We start from the raw sequence: 18,603 nt of genomic DNA on the forward strand, positions 1-18,603 counted from the left end.
ATCAGCATGCTGCTGTTTTGTTGCCTTGTCCTCCAGCAGGGGTCCAGCTCTCCCCAGGCACCTTACAAACGAAGCCTGGGTCTTAAAGCACTCACGGAGGCTTGCTTATTTTCCCCTGAGCCCTGGGAGGTTAACGACATGCCAACGACATGCCAGTGGAGAACAAGACCTCCGCCTCCTGTCTGCCCCCCACCACACACACACAAACACACACACACACACACTCATACACACACACACACACACACACACCCACACACACACAAACACACACACACACACACACACACACACACACCGGCATACATGCACTGAGGGGTTTTGTGGTTGTTCTGCACCAGCACAAACCCCTCTAAAACCTTCAAGCCCTGGAAACTCCATCTCAAACAGAGCTAATTTCTTGGTAGTGTCTGGTTATGGAAGCACCCCACCCCTTCCACCCACCCCACCACTACATCCTCTATTTTTACCAAGCTCCATGAAGCTCTCACCTTTTACTCCCAGGCAATCCGATCCTATTTGGAGTGTGTGACGAGGGCCATTCTCCATCACCTCACTGATCAAGAGCCCCCCTGTAAAGTGGGCCCAGGGATGAGCAGGTACAGATTTGGGGAGAAGAGGGAGTGGGGCATGTAGTGAAAGAATCTGCAGTGAGCCAAGGAGGAGATTAAACGGCGGCTAACCGTCAGGACTCCTCTAACCCCCCACCACCAAACCAGCCACCTTCCCCTTTCCTTCAACACTCCCCTCTACTTCACTGGTGTCCTGAGGGGGAGTACAAGGGGAAGGGAGGGGAGCAAGAAAGCAAGGGGGAGGCCAGTGGCACAGTGGTGGCTGAGCCATCTTGTCATCATAGCAGGACAAGCACATTCAACCGTGTCCTCTGTACCCTCCCATCTTATTCCAGACACTGTACTGCCCTCCGCCGAAATCCATCAAAACCCCTCTTTTGGCCCCTGCCTGCCCCCCTTGTTGGAGGAGTGCTCTCCGCTGGTGTCTTTCTTTTTTTTTTTTAAAGGGCAGAGATGAGTCCAGGGCTCTGCAGTCTTTCCAGGCGTCCAAATTAATTTGCGTCTGGGCAGCAACAGAAGCAGCACGGGGCTATTTGATGAGAGTGTAGGGCAATGACATGCACTGGCAGTCACGCCTTGATCTCTTGCTTTCTTTTCTTGTCACTTTCCACCTCACCTTAATGCCAGACTCATGCCAGCCTCGTCCACATGGGTGGCACACAGACCAAAACCTTGTGTTTTCTAAGAGGGGGTTAATAACCGGTGCGACTGAGACTGCACTTCAAATCCCTGCTCAAGTGTTTGTGGGGTTTTTGTGCGAGTATCAAACACCCTTCTTAATGCAATCTTAAATTACCAAACCACTAAAAAAACGCCTCCCAAAAAGAAAAAAACACTGCATTGTCCTCGCTGCGAATAAAATGAGGATTGCACTGCAATTTTCTGAAAATCCCTCGGCTAATTTTCTGATCAGTACCTCAAGAACAGATCAGTTTCATAGTAATAAACACAGTAAGGACATCTACAAAACAACATTCCTTTAGTTTGATAAATGGATGTCAAAGTGAACTTAATGCAATTTGACATGCATTTGAAGTGGTGATCCAAAAAGGAGACCACAGTTAATGCCTAATTAGCGTCCCTAAATAATAAAGCAACTTAGACTAATAATTATTGCGTGTAGCCATTCTACCAGTTGCGCTGACAATTAACCTTTCTCAACTGGTGATTCGCAATTTGAGTAAATCCTGTTATCAGCAAATATAACACATGGCGTACACACACACACACACACACACGCGTTTCAAACACCACTCAAGGAAATCTGTGCAGTGTTTACGGTCGGGAAGCAGAACAACAAAACAAACAGCAGATATCCACTTTCAGTAAACACCACCCAACCACTTATACAGTATCTTCCCGGTGGCTTAGAGTGGGTGGGGAATCAACTTTAGGTGGCTGCTGTGAATGTCATTGAACTACTTGTGTTTACGCAGGCTTAATATTGCCACGACAAGGTCTCTTTAAACACACAACGAACGCTTCCGAATGTTTCAGGTCATTTCCGCCTGAGGGTCTGGTTTTATAAATGCCTGCCATCCTCGCCTAGAAATTAACAATTAAAAAATGTGAGCGCCTGAAGAGAGGTGGAAGATTTGAAGTAGCATGGAGTATGGGTGGAGAACATCACAGTAAAGACAGTGTGGTTTCTCTGCTGCTGCTGCTGCTGCTGACCACTGCTCAAAGAACAAATACAGTCCAAGTGTCTGATATTGGATCACTGGAGCCAAAAACACGATTACCCGCGGACAAAATAAAGGTGAAAAGATTTGGGACTGAGCGTTCTCCCAAAATGTCTCTCCCTCATCCCAATTTGGCAGCGCTTGGCTTGTTGCCCACTCACATTGTGTGGACGGCCCTGCCACTGTTGCCATGGGGATGTGTGAACCTGCGCAGGCCCTGAAGGCAGAACGGCCTGGTGGTGAGGTGGGGGTTATCATCAGCAGCAGACTCCGCTGGGCCCCCATCCAGAGGCCTGGGTGCAGGAGGACATCTCCGCAGGGCCTCTCTCCCGATGGATGCTGCCGCTGTTTCGAACCCTGCTGAGGCTCCGAGATGGGACGCCAGAGTGCAGGGCTCCGGCCTGTCCACTGGGGGTCGGCTGCCTGACTCCCGTAAGCCTGGGCCAGACGGGGTGGGCTAGGGTGGGAAGGGGCCAGGCGAGGCGAGCTGGACTCTGGCCCAGTGCGGTGACTGCCTGTCTGCCCAGGCGCTGGGCCACGCTGCCACTCCTCCCTGGGCTCGTGCCCCTGCACTTGGATTTCAAAGGGATGTGACGGGGGGGAATGGCTTTCCCTCTCCATCGTAGAATCCCTGCCCCACCAACTTCTCCAAAGCCCCCCCTCCTCAAGCAGCTTTGAGCCCCCACTCTCTCCCAGCCCCCAAATGCCCCTCCAACAGCTTTTCTGTTTCAGCCATGAACCCAGGCTCCCTCTCACACTGTGCCATTCCCACCACTGCTGCCTCACATTTGGGTGGAGAAGGGGGAGGTTGTGCTGCTACACTGCACCCATCTGCCCCATGTCTTTCCATGCTGTGGACCATGATGCTGCAGCATGGCTCTCTGGGCGCCGTAAAGACTTTGGCAAGTACACCGGGCCTTCAGGCACCCCTCCCTTTGTACTCTCCCTGTCCGCCACATGCACACACTGATGCACACCATCTGATTTAAAATGTACTTACACAAAAAAAAAACTAGTGCATGTGATCGTGCTCATGTGTTGATGAGACAGATGGTGGTTAATACAGACGGGTGATCTGCACTGAAAAGGTGAAATAATGTTTAAAATGCACCGACTTTACTACCTCAGCAACGCCCACTGGACGCCAAGCCATCTGAGGGAGATCTGAGTCAGACGCGGTGCCACTGTGTCTGTGTGGCAACCAGCTCGTTCAGCAACTGGCCCATCATCAGTGAGCATCCTACAAAACCGAAATGACACTGACAGGCTGCGTTTCAATTGGCTGAGATCCTCCTTTTCTCCCTCTCTCTCCCTCTCCCTCTCTCTCTCTCTCTCTATCTAGGTTTCTCTCTTCATCGCTCCCCGCATGGCATTTCTCTGGCAGGTCCTCCAGTGAAAAATTCCTCCCCTCCTGGTCTCGGCATTCCCGCAGCCAGCCTCCCTGCCTGGGCAGAGCAGAGTGGCTGGGGTTGGGTGGGATGGCGCTCCCCCCCCGAGCCGGTCCCAAGCTACGGCTACAACTGCACCCCACAACACATTCCTCCAGCCGCTGACCAGTCCCCCCAGCAACCAGGAGAGAGGTGAAGAGAGGAGGGACGGAGGCTTAGCGGTGGTTTGTTTTATATTATCTGCTGGGCTAACACTGGCATATGAAGTCACTTGCAGGAAACAGGTTCTCCTCATCGACATGTTCTTGTTCCGATTGCTCTCAGATCGGTTTCTTTGCGTTTTCTCTGTTCGGTGAAAAGCCTCCTCAGTGGTTCACTGATGCTCAACAAGGTACAAATGGAAATCTGATGTCTCTCAGCATGTTAACAGACAGCACTCTCCTCCACAGAGAGGGGATGGGGTGCATATCACAGTCTGTCAATCCCAAAGTTGCTGCCGGACAGCTCAAGCAGCAGTAGGACAGGAGCCGGACGGTCCCCTCCTCCGCTCCCTCCTACTCCCCCCCCCAAAAGCCCGAGCCAGGCGCTGTGTTTACTCTCGTAATTACAGGGGAGGGGCCGGCTGACAGGCGAGCCATCACAGATTCCCCACAGGCCCCGGGGCTGGGAACGCTACAAACACCCGCCGCTGTCTCCCAAATGTGACGGCGACGTCCAACTGTCACGGGGGAGCCTTCACTGGCAAAACCCGAGGGCCCAAAGAGAGATATTAAAGACATGAGAGGAATTGGCAGAGTTGGCACTAACAGGGGGTACGCTTGAGAAGTCGAAGTGGGGAGCTGGGGGCATCGCCAAAGTGTCATTCAAAGCAAAGTGGGGTTTGGACAGGGCACAAACACTGATTTACACACACACACACACACACACACACAGAGACACAACGTTGCTGTAGCTCTTATCGAACTAAGGCGGGAGAGTCTCATGTAGCAGACATGAAATCAAAGCAGTGGAGCCACCAAACCAAGTGATGGACCATGTTGGAAAGGAAAGTTAATCCACCGGATAACATTATTCACTCCTTCTGGATCATCGAGAGCAACATGCTGCGTTCTGACTTCTGTTTGTATTACAGTAAAGCACCTGGGCCCCTTTGCCACCACTCATCTTGGTGGCAAAGGGGCATGATTTTTAAAGCCCCTCTCCACTCAATAATATGTTTTGCTTATTCAAACCTCACTTGGATGTTCAACCTGCACAATCACACAAGAAAGCTGTTGTCAAATTTTCTCCTCTGAGCTCACACTAGATCTAAGTTTAAGATTTTGTGACATCACAAAATTGACCAGTACACAACTAACACAAGAATGATGCGAAGATTTGAATCCTTGAGTGCAAATAAATTCAGTGAAGTAGGAGACATCTTGTGTCCAGCAGTTAAACTTCTCAAATGAACAAACATTAGCATTTTCAGAGATTCTGGATTTTTTTTTTAACGTAGGAGAAGTAGATGTAAATTTAGGAATTTGTACTAGATCATAAAAAATGTTTGTGGTAAAATTATAACAGATTATTTTATAAAACAAAATGTAAGCATTTACAGATTTGTGTTTGTTGAACAGCATATCTGCATCGATGAGGTCTAATTGGTCTTGTGGACTATTTTATTCCCAGTTTGCAGAATAATTCTTGACTATAATAACAACTATGCTATTTATTTATGTGATTACACATCCATGACCATGACTATCCATGACCATGACTATTCAAACAGTAGATGTGTTTAATGGATGCCCTTTTGATACATTTTTGATACATTTTTCCCTTTCTATCCTCCATTTTTAATGTGTTTCTTGAGTGGATTAATTGTTTGATCAACTTAATGATATACTGGTGTTTTCTGCTTGTAAATTCACCCTTTTTTCTACTTTTTCATATATTTTATCTCCTTTCAACAGTTTTACTTTTGGGGTGCTTTAAAGCTGTATGATTGTAATTCAAGTTGTATTGGTATCATCATATTGAGCTTTTGTATCTTTATTACATATGTATACTGAGTATATACTGAAGTGTTGTGATGCTGTCCAGATATCTGATGAAGGTCAGACAGACTGAAAAGCTGCACTCTGCAGAGCGTACCCCTGCAGCAAGGCCCAACAGTCCCCTTTAATTCAAGCCTTAATCAAGCCTTATCCAACAGCCAACTCCATTGTCATGTATCACTGTAAATTTCAAAGGAGCCACAACTCTTCACCTTAATTAAAGCTCACCAGATCTACAATCTGCATTAATTTGTACTCACTCTTGCATGATCCATGAATTAGTGTGTTAAAAAACTTTAAAGTAAGTAATAAAAAAATCCTGGATCAGCACCAAGAGGGTCTAGTCTGGGCCGAGATCTATCCTTCATCCAAGTTACTCGTAAATATGTTAAGTCGTTTTTGTGTAATCCTGCTGACAAACCAACCAACAAACAGGCAGGTGAAAACACGACCTCACTGGTGGAGGTAATAAGTTATTTCGGCAGTAAGCGCGTCAGTGTGCGGGAGTTCTTTTCATTGTTCAAGTTAAAACCATATCGGACAAAAAAACAGCATTCAAGCTGAGCTGTATATTTTCTAAAATATGTCTGTAGGGGGCCTTTAAAAATGATCTCATTAGATTTGCATTGTATGAAATGACACAGCTGCACAGATTTCTACTTAACTGTATTAATGCCATGTATATGTATAGCACCTTAGAGGCACGAGAGAATAGAGAAAAGCAAGCTTATTAATCTATGACTGTGGCTTTGATAAAATATACAGAGTTTATTAACTGTACCTGCAGTGTGTGTGTGAGTGAGAGTGTATGTGTGTGTGTGTATGTGTGTGTGTACACTAACCCTCCTCCCAGGGAGGTATAATCCACTGAAGGTTGTAGTGCTCCAGTGCTGTTGGGGGGGTCTGAGAGAATCCCTGTGGAAGCACGGTGCCTGACCCTATCACATATTCAGGTCAAATAAACAAAACAAGTGTTGAGGGAAAGGTTAAAAACGGAGGGACCGTCTCCTCAACCGACAGCTGAGATCGTCCCCCCGCTCCCTGCCAGCAACACACACACACACACATACACACACAAACACACACACACACACACACACACACCTCACCCCCGAGAGGCAAGACAAGAAAACCATTTGATAAATCATGAATAGTCACAGTTGTGCGAGTGCTGTGACCATTTCTAAAATTTATTATGGGGATTACACACAAAATCACACAATGTAACATTTTCAAATGTGTTATGAATGCCTCCCAGAATCCAATTCAAATCCTAGGTTACCAAATAAGCCTGAACAAATCCCCCACATTGAGTTCTTCCTCCTTTGAAGACTTGAGAGGTCCGGTCTGCAGGGCAGGTTTTACCACGCCATGCAGACACCTCAGCACACAGTGGAGAAGGCAACCGAGGGTGAGTAGGAGAGAGGCAGAGTCAGAGAGCAGGGCGCCAGTTTGACAGGGATGGACTTTATTTGTTAATTATATTGTCACTGCTTTCCAGACAGAGTTGGGACAGAGAGGGAAACCGAAAATGGATGAAACTTAAATTCTTCACCAAAATTTTCACATCAATTAAGAGTTCAATAAAGTTGTGAAATGAGGACATTCAATAGTGTAAACAGGCAGCGAAGAAGCTCCTCACACAGTTCACGTTTAACCTTGAGGCGGCCGACTCTTCTCCCGTCTTACATTCGTCCTTGCCGGGTTTCTCCACCAGTCTTGACTTTGCCTCCTCATTGATGATCTGAAGGCGGGCATGTGTTTGTGTGCGTTTGTGTGTGTGTGTTTAATTGCATCCGCTTGTTTGTTGGCGAACTCCTGCACAAACACAACACAAACAATTATGGCACTAATTAAAAGGCATGTCATATTAATGGAAAGAGCAAACTTGGCAAACACACACACACACACACACACACACACGCACACACTATCGAGGCACCACATTTGAATTCATGGAGAAAGAAAAAAGTGTGTGTGGAAAAATAAACCCATAATTTCATGATCAGCACAACTTTTCATTAAAGAGGAACTAGAACGGCGACTCATTCAACAGCACGAGCTCGTCTTTAATCATTTTTAAGCGAAAAATTTGAGGCAAAACTCAATTTGTGAACAAGTGTAAAGATAAAATCCCTGATTCAGAGTGCAGCCCGGTGAATCTGCCTCTTGAAACTCTCTCCCAAAACTGACACCAAATGGGGGGTTTGTCCCCCTTTAATCCCCGGGGAGGAGACTGAATGTGTTTTGATGACCTCCGGGGTCAGTTACATGTTACATTACACAAAGGTTGGAGCTCCTTTTGTGATAAGGGAACAGCGTGGGGAAAGCCCTCAGTTTAGACACCTTGCTCACTACGCGGTGAAGCAGCAGCAGCAGCAGCAGCAGCAGCAGCGACGGCGTATCCATCAAACCTGCCAGGCTAATTAAAATACAGCTTGTGATTATCCTACTTCAGCTCATCTCTCCCTCTCTCTCTTTCTCTCTCTCTCTTTTTTCTCTCTCTTTTTCTGTCACCCACACACTCAGAGGAAAACACAGACCCACGCCGCATATCTGTGCAATATGATCTAAATCCTTTTTTTTTCAGGTTAGAGCAAAGCCCTGGCGCCTCGGTGCTTTGACTGGATAAAATAATAAAGAGTAAAACAAGATTGTATACGGCTTCATTTTTTTTTTTTTTTTTTTTTTTTTTTGTGATTTGAGATGAGTTTAAAAGTAAAGAGGAGCAGCACAGATGTAAAAAAAATATTCACCTGATAGCTGAGGTATTATAAATTACTTTTTGATAATAAAAAAAATGGGAAATAATATGGCACAAGTAACTCTGAAGTGAATGCTTGTTTTATTGTCAGAAGGTAATTATAAATGAGGTTAATTTAAATCCAAAAAACAAGGGGGGGGGGGGGGGGGGGGGGCTTCTCCTGACATTACAGATTATAAACATTTCTATATGAATTGGCTTTATTGGATTTTATTCCCACTCTTTCTTTTTTCTGGATCTTTTTTTTTTTTTTTTAAAGCTCAGAGTGAATTCCACCAACACATTCCTCATCTTCAGCCATGCAGATATCAAACAAGGAGGAGAAAGACGCTGAGGAGGAGGAGGAGAGAAGAGGAGAGGAGAGGAAAGCCGCCTAGATTGTCAGAAGATGTACATGTGCAGCTTTAAATTCTAACAACTCACATATTTATTTTTGGGCATTTAAATTCTCCTGATGTTTTCTTTTTTATTTGCTGTATTTAATTTGTTTTTTTGTTTTTTTCAAACATGCATTTGTCCATCCCATAATGTGTTGATTATTTCTTGTTATGGCTGGATAACAAGGCGCAGAGCGGGGGGAGAAGGGGGTCTGCCTGCTCAGTAATTACCCAATATTGAAATTAGATTTTTTCTTTTTTCTTTTTTAAGGCTATCAAACAAGGGTCAAAGACCCGGGCCTGTCCAATGTATTAGTAAAGATGCATAGGCTACGCATTAACTGGTGGAAATCACAGGTTGGAGCAGGCCTGGTGAAATCCTCACCCTCAGGTTGGGTGCAGCAGAGGCGGAGATAAAAGCCGTCGTCGTCAATTAGCCGGGAGTCAGTGGGAGCGCAGCTCGCCAGAGGCGTTTAACTCCTTCTCCCTTTAAACGTCCTTTTAAGATACAAAGTCCCTGCGGAGGGCCTGGCTTTACAGTTTAATAAATTATTTACCAATTTAAACGGTGAGATCCGCCAGATAACAGCATCACACGTCACGATTTGCCACGCAGCGGTCTGAAAAGTCTCGCGTTAGGGCGCATTACCACGCAGCTGCTGGAATATGAGCAAACACTCACATCTCCTTTTTTTTAAAAATGTTGTTTTCAGCCGCGAGCTGGTTACATTATCAGACTGTGACAGTTTGTCTCACGGGCCGGACATGTGATGGAGGGAAAGTGAAAGAATTCATAACAAATTTTAATGAGCAGTGAGTCAATAAAGTTAATTTAAACTTAAACTTAACTTACAATAAATCTAACACCCTGCGCTAAATGTGGGGATTTTCGGCTGGAGTCTGGTGGGGGGGGGGGGGGGGGGGGGGGGGGATGCTGGGAGATCAAACTATGACCTTTGTGATGGTCATCAGCGAATGGCAATTAAAAATACACAATCCACTGTATGTTTACAGCCGTCTGATGCTGCCTTCTGTCATATAGGACTTTTTGGAAAATTTTAAATCATCTTAAAAATGTGAGTTGGTGTGATTTTAGCCCACTTTTCCCATCCTATTAGATGACACAACACGTGTGTAACCCGGCAGTGAAAAGACAATTAAACATAAATAAAAATACGTAAAAAAAAACGAAAACGAAAACAAAAAAACTGATACCTGAAGGTGCAGCAGCTCCTCTCCCTCGCCTCCAGAGGCAAACCTTCTCCTCTGCTCGGATCAAAGCTGCCCGTTTAAAAGAAATCCAGGGTTTATGATCCACTCAGCCGCTTTCCTGCCCCGATCGAAATCTGTCAAAAGAAGATGTCACTGTAGTTTGGACAAAGTTGATGTGTGTGTGGAGCCTCGCAGCGGGGCTGCAGCTCGCGGTGAACAGCAGCAGCTGTCACTGCACCTTTGACTCTGTCTGGCCTTCCGCGCGAGGAGCGAGCGGAGAGAGGCGAGATGACGATTCATAAAACCCCACGGTCTGCCTGTGTTTATAAATCTAAATCAATATTCAAATCTGTTTGAAGTGAGCGGGTGTGTCCGTGCAAGCGCGCAGTGTGTGTCTGTGTGTGTGTGTGTGTGTGTGTGTGTTTGTGAGTGTGTGTGTGTGTGTGTGTGTGTGTGTGTGTGTGTGTGTGTGTGCGCGCGCGTGTGTGTGTGCGTGTGTGTGAGAGAGAGAGAGAGTGTGTGTAGGTGTTCCACAAAGCCTCTTAAGATGATACATTTACCAAGCCGTGACAAAAACCCTCGGCATATTATTTTGAGATGGGCACGCGGGTTCAAAATTCAAGTGACACAGAGGAGGCTTATTTGTCTCGTGCAGCTCGTGGGTCCCCCCAGAAAATATGGAATAGGATAGACCCGGAACTAAAATTATATATATATTAAAAAAAACATTCAAATAAAAATAACAACTCATTATTATTTTGTATTATTGCTATTATTGAAATGTTGCAACATTAACACAAAATTCAACATTTTTTTGTCAACAGCCAAAATAAAAACAAGCCTACCTTCATTCCTGTCCTCTACCCTCTCTCACATCTCCCTCTTGCAGAAGTAGAATAAGTTAAAGCCGCTCTTGTCTCCAACAACCGACTCCGAGTCTGTTTTGTATTTCCCCTCTCCCCCCCTCTGTCATTTGTCCTCCCTGGCTGCACCGTTCCCTGCAGCTCCGGTGCCTCTGCTCGGTGTGTCTCTGCTGTACAAAAATATATATATATATTCTGGCCGAATTTTTTGTTCGGTGGCGCAGGGGCCTTGTACGAGGCTGATGGGAGCAGACTGGCTGGCTCTGCGGACGGGAGGACAGTTTTAAGAAAATAAGTCGCTCTAAATCCCTCTTTTTTGCGACGCGCTGGAATGTGAGAGGACGGTGGTGCAGCCTTCACACGGAGCCAGAGCCCTGCTTCAGATCAGGCTTTAGCTTGTTTTGTTTTTTTTTCTCTCTTGTCTTTTTTGTCACAGATTTATTTCTCTTTACAGTAATTAACTCCTTTAGACCTTTAAAAATACCTAAATATTGCGCTTATTTCGCTTAACCCTCCAAGATGCTATAATATCCCTCGATATTTTTAAGTGTTTAAATACTCTGATTTTTAAAAACATAAAAATAAAATTTCTGGATTATAAAAATGGCAACAACAAAAAAAAACCTGACCTGAAAGTATGACACTGCTAATATAATGCACGCATTATATTTTCAGAAAACTCTTTTATTTGCGCATATTTCCACCAGCCTTCGTGCAACTTTCCTTTATCTTCTTCATATCGATGTTAAATATAAAATATACATATAAAAAAAAGGTGACTAAACATCCACTTCTCGTCATCCATCGGCATACCGTTTATTTATTATCAATGCGCCCTCTCTGCGGTGGGATGGGGATGTTGCCAGTCGCCCTCTCGCTGCCATTGGCTGAGGACTGTGCGTCAAAAAAAGAAAAAAAAAAAAGTAGCTGGAGACATTTGTTTCCCAGAAAAAAAAAAAAGAAAAGAAAAAAAAACCCTCATCCTCCCCACCGGTGTGAGAGACGGAGCCGGAGACAGACCTCAGCTCAGTCCTGCGGCTCCTATTGGCTGGCAGTTTGTACAAAATCCAAGTCAAACCACTTCACTCACAACACACCAACAAATCCTAAAGGCGTACATGCAGCCTCCTCCATCACCACTCCGCTGCTGTCGCACCGCTTCCAAACCTGATGCAGCCGCTCGACGTTTAACTTTTCTCCGCACTCTTCCCTCCTCCTCCTTCTCCTCTTCTTCTTCTTCTGCTCCTGCTCTCGCCTGGTTTTCTGTGTTTTTTGATCCGCCGGGACGACGTTTATCCGCCGCTGACTTTTATTATTTCTCCTGTAAGGAAAAAGCGAGCAGACAAAGAACTTTACCGGCGTCGATAGCAGGGTAAGTTTCACTTTTGTTATTTCTATTTTCCCCATTATTAATATTTCTATTATTTGTATTATTAGAAACAAGATTGTATCGAAATAAAGAGTCACATGAGACAAAAAATAGAAGCCTTCAGGGGATCACACCGCTTGTGAAACTGAATTTTTGAAGGTTTGCAAAATCTTTTTCTTTAATATAAAAGAGAATACGACGCTTGGTGCTTAAATTAAACACATGACGACACTTAAAGAAACGCAAGGGAGAAATATTTGGGTAGTTTAATGGCTTCAACCTGCAAATGAAGGCTGAACACTGCTGAACTCTGAATAATATTTATTCGAGCAGAGTAAAAGAAGGACAGAAAGTCCATTAGGACTCCATTAGGAAAACACACATTTTAACGACGCAAACGATGGAAACGCGCGTAATGATCACGAAGCATCCGGTAATTAGAAGGCAAACTGACGAAGTAAGACTGATGATAGTGTGTGTTAATGACAGATTCAAAGCTGAAGGGTTCATCACTGTCTTTTTAGTCACGTCGATCTGATTCCTGGAGGTCGTATTTCTCACTCTCGCGGATGCTGCTGCACCGAGGACGCCTCGTCCACATCCACCGGGAGAAGTTTCAACTCGAAAAACGAGACCCTCGTGGATCTCCCACCGCACACTGATGCCTCGGGATTTTTAATTTACAGGCGAAATAACGCAGCCAAAAAAACAAAAATGGATGGTTGTTGGAGGCGTGGGGCTCAGGGCTCGAACCTTTATGGGCCTGTTGTCGAAAGATGTGTCGGGGCCTGTTTCTGTCTCCTGGCTCCACACATGAACGAACCAACACGTCACATTTGCGTTTTCGAGGTTTAAGGTCACAGGCTGCGTTGAAGCGTCTGAAAAAAAAAACAGCAAAAAAGGGAAAAAAGGGAGTGTAGCTCCATTAAATGAGCATTTCTAAGAATTCAACCTCCCCTTTAATTTTTTTTGTATCTGTTTTTTGTTTTTTTTTTTTTTTTTTCAAAGTGCTGCCTTAGACTGAATTAAATCTTAATGTGATTACATTTCAGCTACACAAACAGCAGGAATTATTAAAAGGAGTACCCGCTGGTCATTTGCATTTCCAGGAGCCCTGGAGCACTTTGGGAGCGTATTGATACCAAACCGCAGCTCCACTTAGATGCCACTCGGATTAGCTCGTTAATTCATCAACAGAGAGAGAGAGGGAGAGAGAGAGAGAAAGAGAGAGAGAGAGAGAGAGAGAGAGAGAGAGAAAACATTTATCATAATTAATTCTCGGACAGGGTGGTTATTATCGAGCGGGTGTGTGCAACCGGTACGGGTCTGTTTTTAAGTGTGACAGATTGGGATGAGGGGGTTAAAACCGTTGGATACTGGACGGAAGGAAAAAAAAATGCAACTAATCAAGACGCGCAGTGGGGATGACGGGTGAGGGTCACTGGAGTTGAAGTGACAGCAATCACACGTTTAGCAATCAACATCCCAGCTTTACGATTCTGTTTAAAGGAAAAGTACCTGGACAACGTTGTTTTATTCTGTCCCTGATTTGAGCTTCTCTGCTTCAAAAAATCTCTTTCTTTCCTATAAATTGCCTTAAATGTATTCCAATCTCGTAAAAAAAAAAAAAAAAAGGAACACTTCAGAATTTTTAATAATAGAGGAATAGTTCCAAATTCTCCGGAATTACAGCACTGATAGGCTATTTATGTTGACTCATTAACATAAATTGAGTTTCTTCCCTCACATCCCATTGATTAATTGTCTGTTTACAGTCATAAACAAACGTAATGTATTGCGTTAAATGAGCCAAACAGAGTGTAAAATAAAGAGAAAAGGAAATTAAGATAACTAATGTCTGTTCACTTTTGGGATGAGTTTTTCAGTTGGCTTTAATTCTAAATAATCCGGGCAATTAACACTTCCTACATTCAGTTTTATTATGCTTCCTACACAGGAGCCAGTGCCCTTTAATTAAACTTTAAAGTGACTTGTTGCAGTTCTAGTTCTTTTCCTGTGTGGGGAGGAGGGGTCGGACTGGGGGACAGCTGGAGATGTGGCCGGTGCCTTTTTTTTAAGGAGCGCCGTGCGTTTTGGAGAGGGCTCGGTTTTCTGTCACCCTCTTTCACAAAGGTGCATCTTCATCGGTGTCTCATGTGTTTTTTTTTCTCCCCTTGTTTTTGTGGAACAGGTGCCCGGTTTAACACGGACCGCGCGGCGAACAGAACAGAGGACACCAAGTGCACCGAGGGAGCTCCGTCAATTTTCAAAATTTTCTCCAACTTCAGCCCTCAGACAAACATTAGCATGATGTCGTATCTAAAGCAACCACCTTACACAGTCAATGGCCTCAGCTTAACCACTTCCGGAATGGATCTTTTGCATCCATCAGTGGGCTATCCAGGTGGGTGCGAACTTTTCTGAATAATAAATAAGGAGTGATAAAAGAGCAGTGATGGCTTGGGGCTACATTTTACAGTGTGAAATCAGGAGCTATGAAAAAAACGTTCAATCTAATAATGACCTCTACATTTTGGGATACAATAAAGACTAGTAATTAACGTCAGTGTATTAATTGGTCTTTAAATTGCCTGAGCTCTTTTTGCCAAACCTTTTGCGCAAACGCACAAAAACAACTCGGAGGGGATTCAAGTCTCCTCTAGAGTGATTTTAGTTGTAAATGTTTTACGCTGAATTACTGGCAAATTGGTTTTATTTTATTTTTTTTTATTTTTTTGCACAGATTGCATAGATTGTTTGGCACATTAGACTCAAGTGTTACATTTTGCCACCGGCAAGTCTCACAGGACTCGTGCGTAATTACGCACAAAAACAACAACAACAACAACAAATACATTCTGTGTTACACACCTGCCTTCGATGATGTTTGATCCTTTTGCTTGGTTTTACTTTTTTTCCCAAACGAATACATACGTAATATAATTTAATTCACTTACATTTCTTTTTTTCCTGACAGCAACCCCACGGAAACAGAGGCGAGAGAGAACTACTTTTACCCGCGCACAGCTCGACGTTTTGGAGGCGTTGTTCGCCAAAACTCGGTACCCGGACATATTCATGCGCGAGGAGGTGGCGCTGAAAATCAATCTACCCGAGTCCCGAGTACAGGTGAGTCCACCAGAAATCGATCGATGTGATTTAACATTTTATTTTAGAAATAAGTTAATTGTGAGACACCAGAGTGAAAAGGTGGAACAACCTGTCCAACATGTTTTAAAGACATTTGGATAATTAAACAGTTCTTGTTTGGATTTAAAAATGTAGGGAAATAGTTTATGTAGATGTATTTTACGGGGGTTTACATGTGAAACAAACAAACAAACAAAAAAGCTCGATTGACACTGAACAAAAAAAAAATCGATTTTCTATCTGCACTGCTGGAAACACTTCTCTTAACCCGTGACTGACAGTATATCTGAAGCTTAGCATTTTGTCCGCCTTAAATCAAGTGGAAAACTTTTGCCAGTGGGGTGAGATAATTCCACTTAACGACAGATTCCTGTTTCGAGAATTTTGAGCAAAGAAATGCGACCGATCCGTCCACTGGTACCAAAAAAGTCGAGAAACATCTTGATTTGGATTGAAAACAAATTTAAATTAATCTGCTTTTTTAAAAAATTGATTTTGATTGATAAAAAAAAAAAAAGGAATATTTAACTGTCCGTGCTCACTTCGAGAAACCAATCACTTGTGTTATATTTTCATTATAATGAAGAGATTTCTACAACAACGTGTGTCTTCCAGGTTTGGTTCAAGAACCGGCGGGCAAAGTGTCGCCAGCAGCAGCAGCAGCAGCAGAACGGGGGCCAGAACAAGGTGCGACCTGCCAAAAAGAAAAGTTCCCCGACCAGAGAAGTGAGCTCAGAGAGCGGGGCCAGCGGACAGTTCACGCCCCCCACCAGCACCACCACAGTCCCCGTCATCTCCACCAGCACCGCCCCAGTGTCCATCTGGAGCCCGGCGTCCATCTCTCCGCTCTCGGACCCCCTGTCTACCTCCTCCTCCTGCATGCAGAGGTCCTACCCGATGACCTACACCCAGGCCTCCAGCTACAGCCAGGGCTACGCCGGCTCGACGTCATACTTCGGCGGCATGGACTGCGGCTCTTACCTCACCCCCATGCACCACCAGTTGTCAGGCCCCGGCTCGACTATCAGCCCCATGAGCACGAACGCGGTCACAAGCCATCTGAACCAGTCCCCGGCGTCCCTCTCCACCCAGGGCTACGGGACGTCCAGCCTGGGCTTCAACTCCACAGCAGACTGCTTGGATTATAAGGACCAAGCGGCGTCGTGGAAGCTGAACTTCAATGCCGATTGCTTGGATTATAAGGATCAAACTTCCTCGTGGAAATTCCAGGTCCTGTGAACAGAGCAAAAAAATAAAGAATAAAGAATAAAGTGCACAAACAGTGACGATCACATCAGACACAGCGCTGCTGCCATCCCTCAGTAAAACACATCGGACTGGGTCAGAGTGTCCGCCGGGCTCGGCGAGGCAGGGGCCTCGGGGGTGTTTGGCATGATGGTTCCTCCTAGAGGAGAGGTTTAATTTATTTTAGCACTGGCAAAGAGATTTGTCTTTGTTCCGTTCATTCACAGGTTGTAGCCCCTCATCCATGTCTGTCAGTGTGTGCCTCTATGCGTCAAACATAAAAACACCTGTTGAGGACAGCACAGAAAGAAAAAGTACACCCACAGCCACGGAACTAAAGTTTACCCGAGAACAAAAAAGAAAAACACTCAAAGCTCGTCTCTTCCGGCGAAGTGCTCGGGACGGACAGACCTCCTTTAAAAAGGCTTCTTTACACAACTTTGCCCGAGCTTTGCTTTGCAGGAGAGACGACGGGGACGGTGTGTGTGTGTGTGGACATGGATGCACTACTTTATTTAAGGAAAAAAAAAAAGTGTTTATAAGGAATCAATATGTAGTTTCTAAGAGACAATCAGTGTGTGTCTTATATAAATGGTACATATGTGTTTTTTTTATCTGTGCTAGCCTTCGAAACTGTGATCTGTTGTATTGTATGCAATGTGTGAGCCCCCCTCGCATCAGACTCTCTGCTGTGACTCGAATAGATTTCTAACCTTTTTTTTAATTATTATTATTTTTTAAGATGCTTATGGTTAAAAGTCACCGGCATCACAGAGAGAGACGAGACTTTTTCCGAGCAGCACATGGTAGTAATAATCAAGGGTTATTATTATTATTATTATTATTATTATTATTATTATTATTATTATTATTATCATTATTATTATTATAGCCCCACTGGAAATGACTCTCGGCTGCTGAGAGCTCCACACTTGCTCCCCCTCCATTGATCTCAACACACGGTGATTGTGGATCCTTCACTGGGCTCCAAAGATGGTGTGACCTCACCGCTGAAAAGACATGAATAAAGGTCCTGTGAGCTTACTCTTTTTTCATCGAGACACGATCTGTGCGTGAGTGTGCGTGAGTGAGAGTGAGTGTGTGTGTGTGGGGGGGGGGGGGGGGGGTCTGATAATGTGTGCAAAATGGCTAAATGAACAGTGGGTGTTTTTTCCTGAGATGGTTCATTTGAGTTATTCTGAAGTCTTAAAGAGGAATTATGAGGTGGGGAAATCAAAAAGGCACACATTATAGTGAGTAAAAAAATAAATAAAAGTCATGTTAATAGCTCTAATTTTTATTAGGCCTGATTTAAAAAAAAAAATCACACTCAATATTTGGGGGGAGGGAAAAAAATCCTCTGATTCAACTCGTTTAATATATTTATGTATATTTTATTTTTTGCCAGTTTTGTTGGTGTGTAAGTTAAGCCAATAATGACAGTTTCACACATCCCCATGGCAACCAAACCAACCGAACGTGTGTGTTATAATCAAATATACCATACTTACTCAACATGGATTAACATCATTTATCTTACTGTAATTATTGTTTTAAGAGCCGAGGACGCATGCAAAACAATCTATTAAAGGTCTTGTCAACGAAAAATAGTCGAAATTGACCTTTAAAAAACGAATATGGGGTCATAGTTATTTTTCTTTCTTTCTTAGTTTCCTGTAGTTGAATTCAGAGCAGTCTCAACAAAGAGAGTGCGCAGGTTTTGGGGGGGAGAAAGCAGCGTTAAATCTCGGCCTCCAAGAGATGTTAATCCCAATATTTTACCGGCGGGGGTCTGTGTGGGGCGCAGGGACAGCAGTGGTCCCATTCAAAAGCCCCACCGCGTGAGTCTTACATGCCTGATCCCCAAATGTGCGCCCCGATAGGAGGACTGGTATTCCATGTAAGATGAGAAAAAATGCAAACACACGTTCATGTTTTTTAT

General features: G+C 44.4%; 1 protein-coding gene and 1 long non-coding RNA gene across 2 annotated transcripts; one reads left to right on the plus strand and one right to left on the minus strand.

Annotated features, from left to right (window-relative positions):
* Positions 1–7,127: 7,127 nt before the first annotated feature.
* Positions 7,128–11,704, minus strand: LOC115566349 (uncharacterized). Its single transcript, XR_003980976.1, has 3 exons — positions 10,880–11,704; positions 10,038–10,168; positions 7,128–7,499 (listed from the first exon to the last, which is right to left on the minus strand). It is a non-coding gene; the product is annotated as an uncharacterized LOC115566349 (long non-coding RNA).
* Positions 11,705–11,889: 185 nt separating this feature from the next.
* otx2b (orthodenticle homeobox 2b) lies at positions 11,890–17,705 on the plus strand. The gene is made up of 4 exons (XM_030392186.1): positions 11,890–12,269; positions 14,458–14,670; positions 15,244–15,395; positions 16,032–17,705. Exons 2-4 carry the CDS (start codon positions 14,574–14,576, stop codon positions 16,653–16,655), a joined length of 873 nt encoding a protein of 290 aa, XP_030248046.1. The 5' UTR covers positions 11,890–12,269; positions 14,458–14,573; the 3' UTR covers positions 16,656–17,705.
* Positions 17,706–18,603: the final 898 nt, after the last annotated feature.

This window comes from Sparus aurata, chromosome 16, assembly GCF_900880675.1.
Source record: "Sparus aurata chromosome 16, fSpaAur1.1, whole genome shotgun sequence".
Taxonomy (NCBI): Eukaryota; Metazoa; Chordata; class Actinopteri; order Spariformes; family Sparidae; genus Sparus; species Sparus aurata.

What these genes read in the sequence shown, in the direction of transcription:
- otx2b (XM_030392186.1), top strand. Translation starts at nt 14,574, where the DNA reads ATGATGTCGTATCTAAAGCAACCACCTTACACAGTCAATGGCCTCAGC. An exon ending in TCCATCAGTGGGCTATCCAG is followed by an intron (nt 14,671 to 15,243) that starts GTGGGTGCGAAC and finishes TTTTCCTGACAG; the next exon opens with CAACCCCACGGAAACAGAGG. An exon ending in TACCCGAGTCCCGAGTACAG is followed by an intron (nt 15,396 to 16,031) that starts GTGAGTCCACCA and finishes TGTGTCTTCCAG; the next exon opens with GTTTGGTTCAAGAACCGGCG.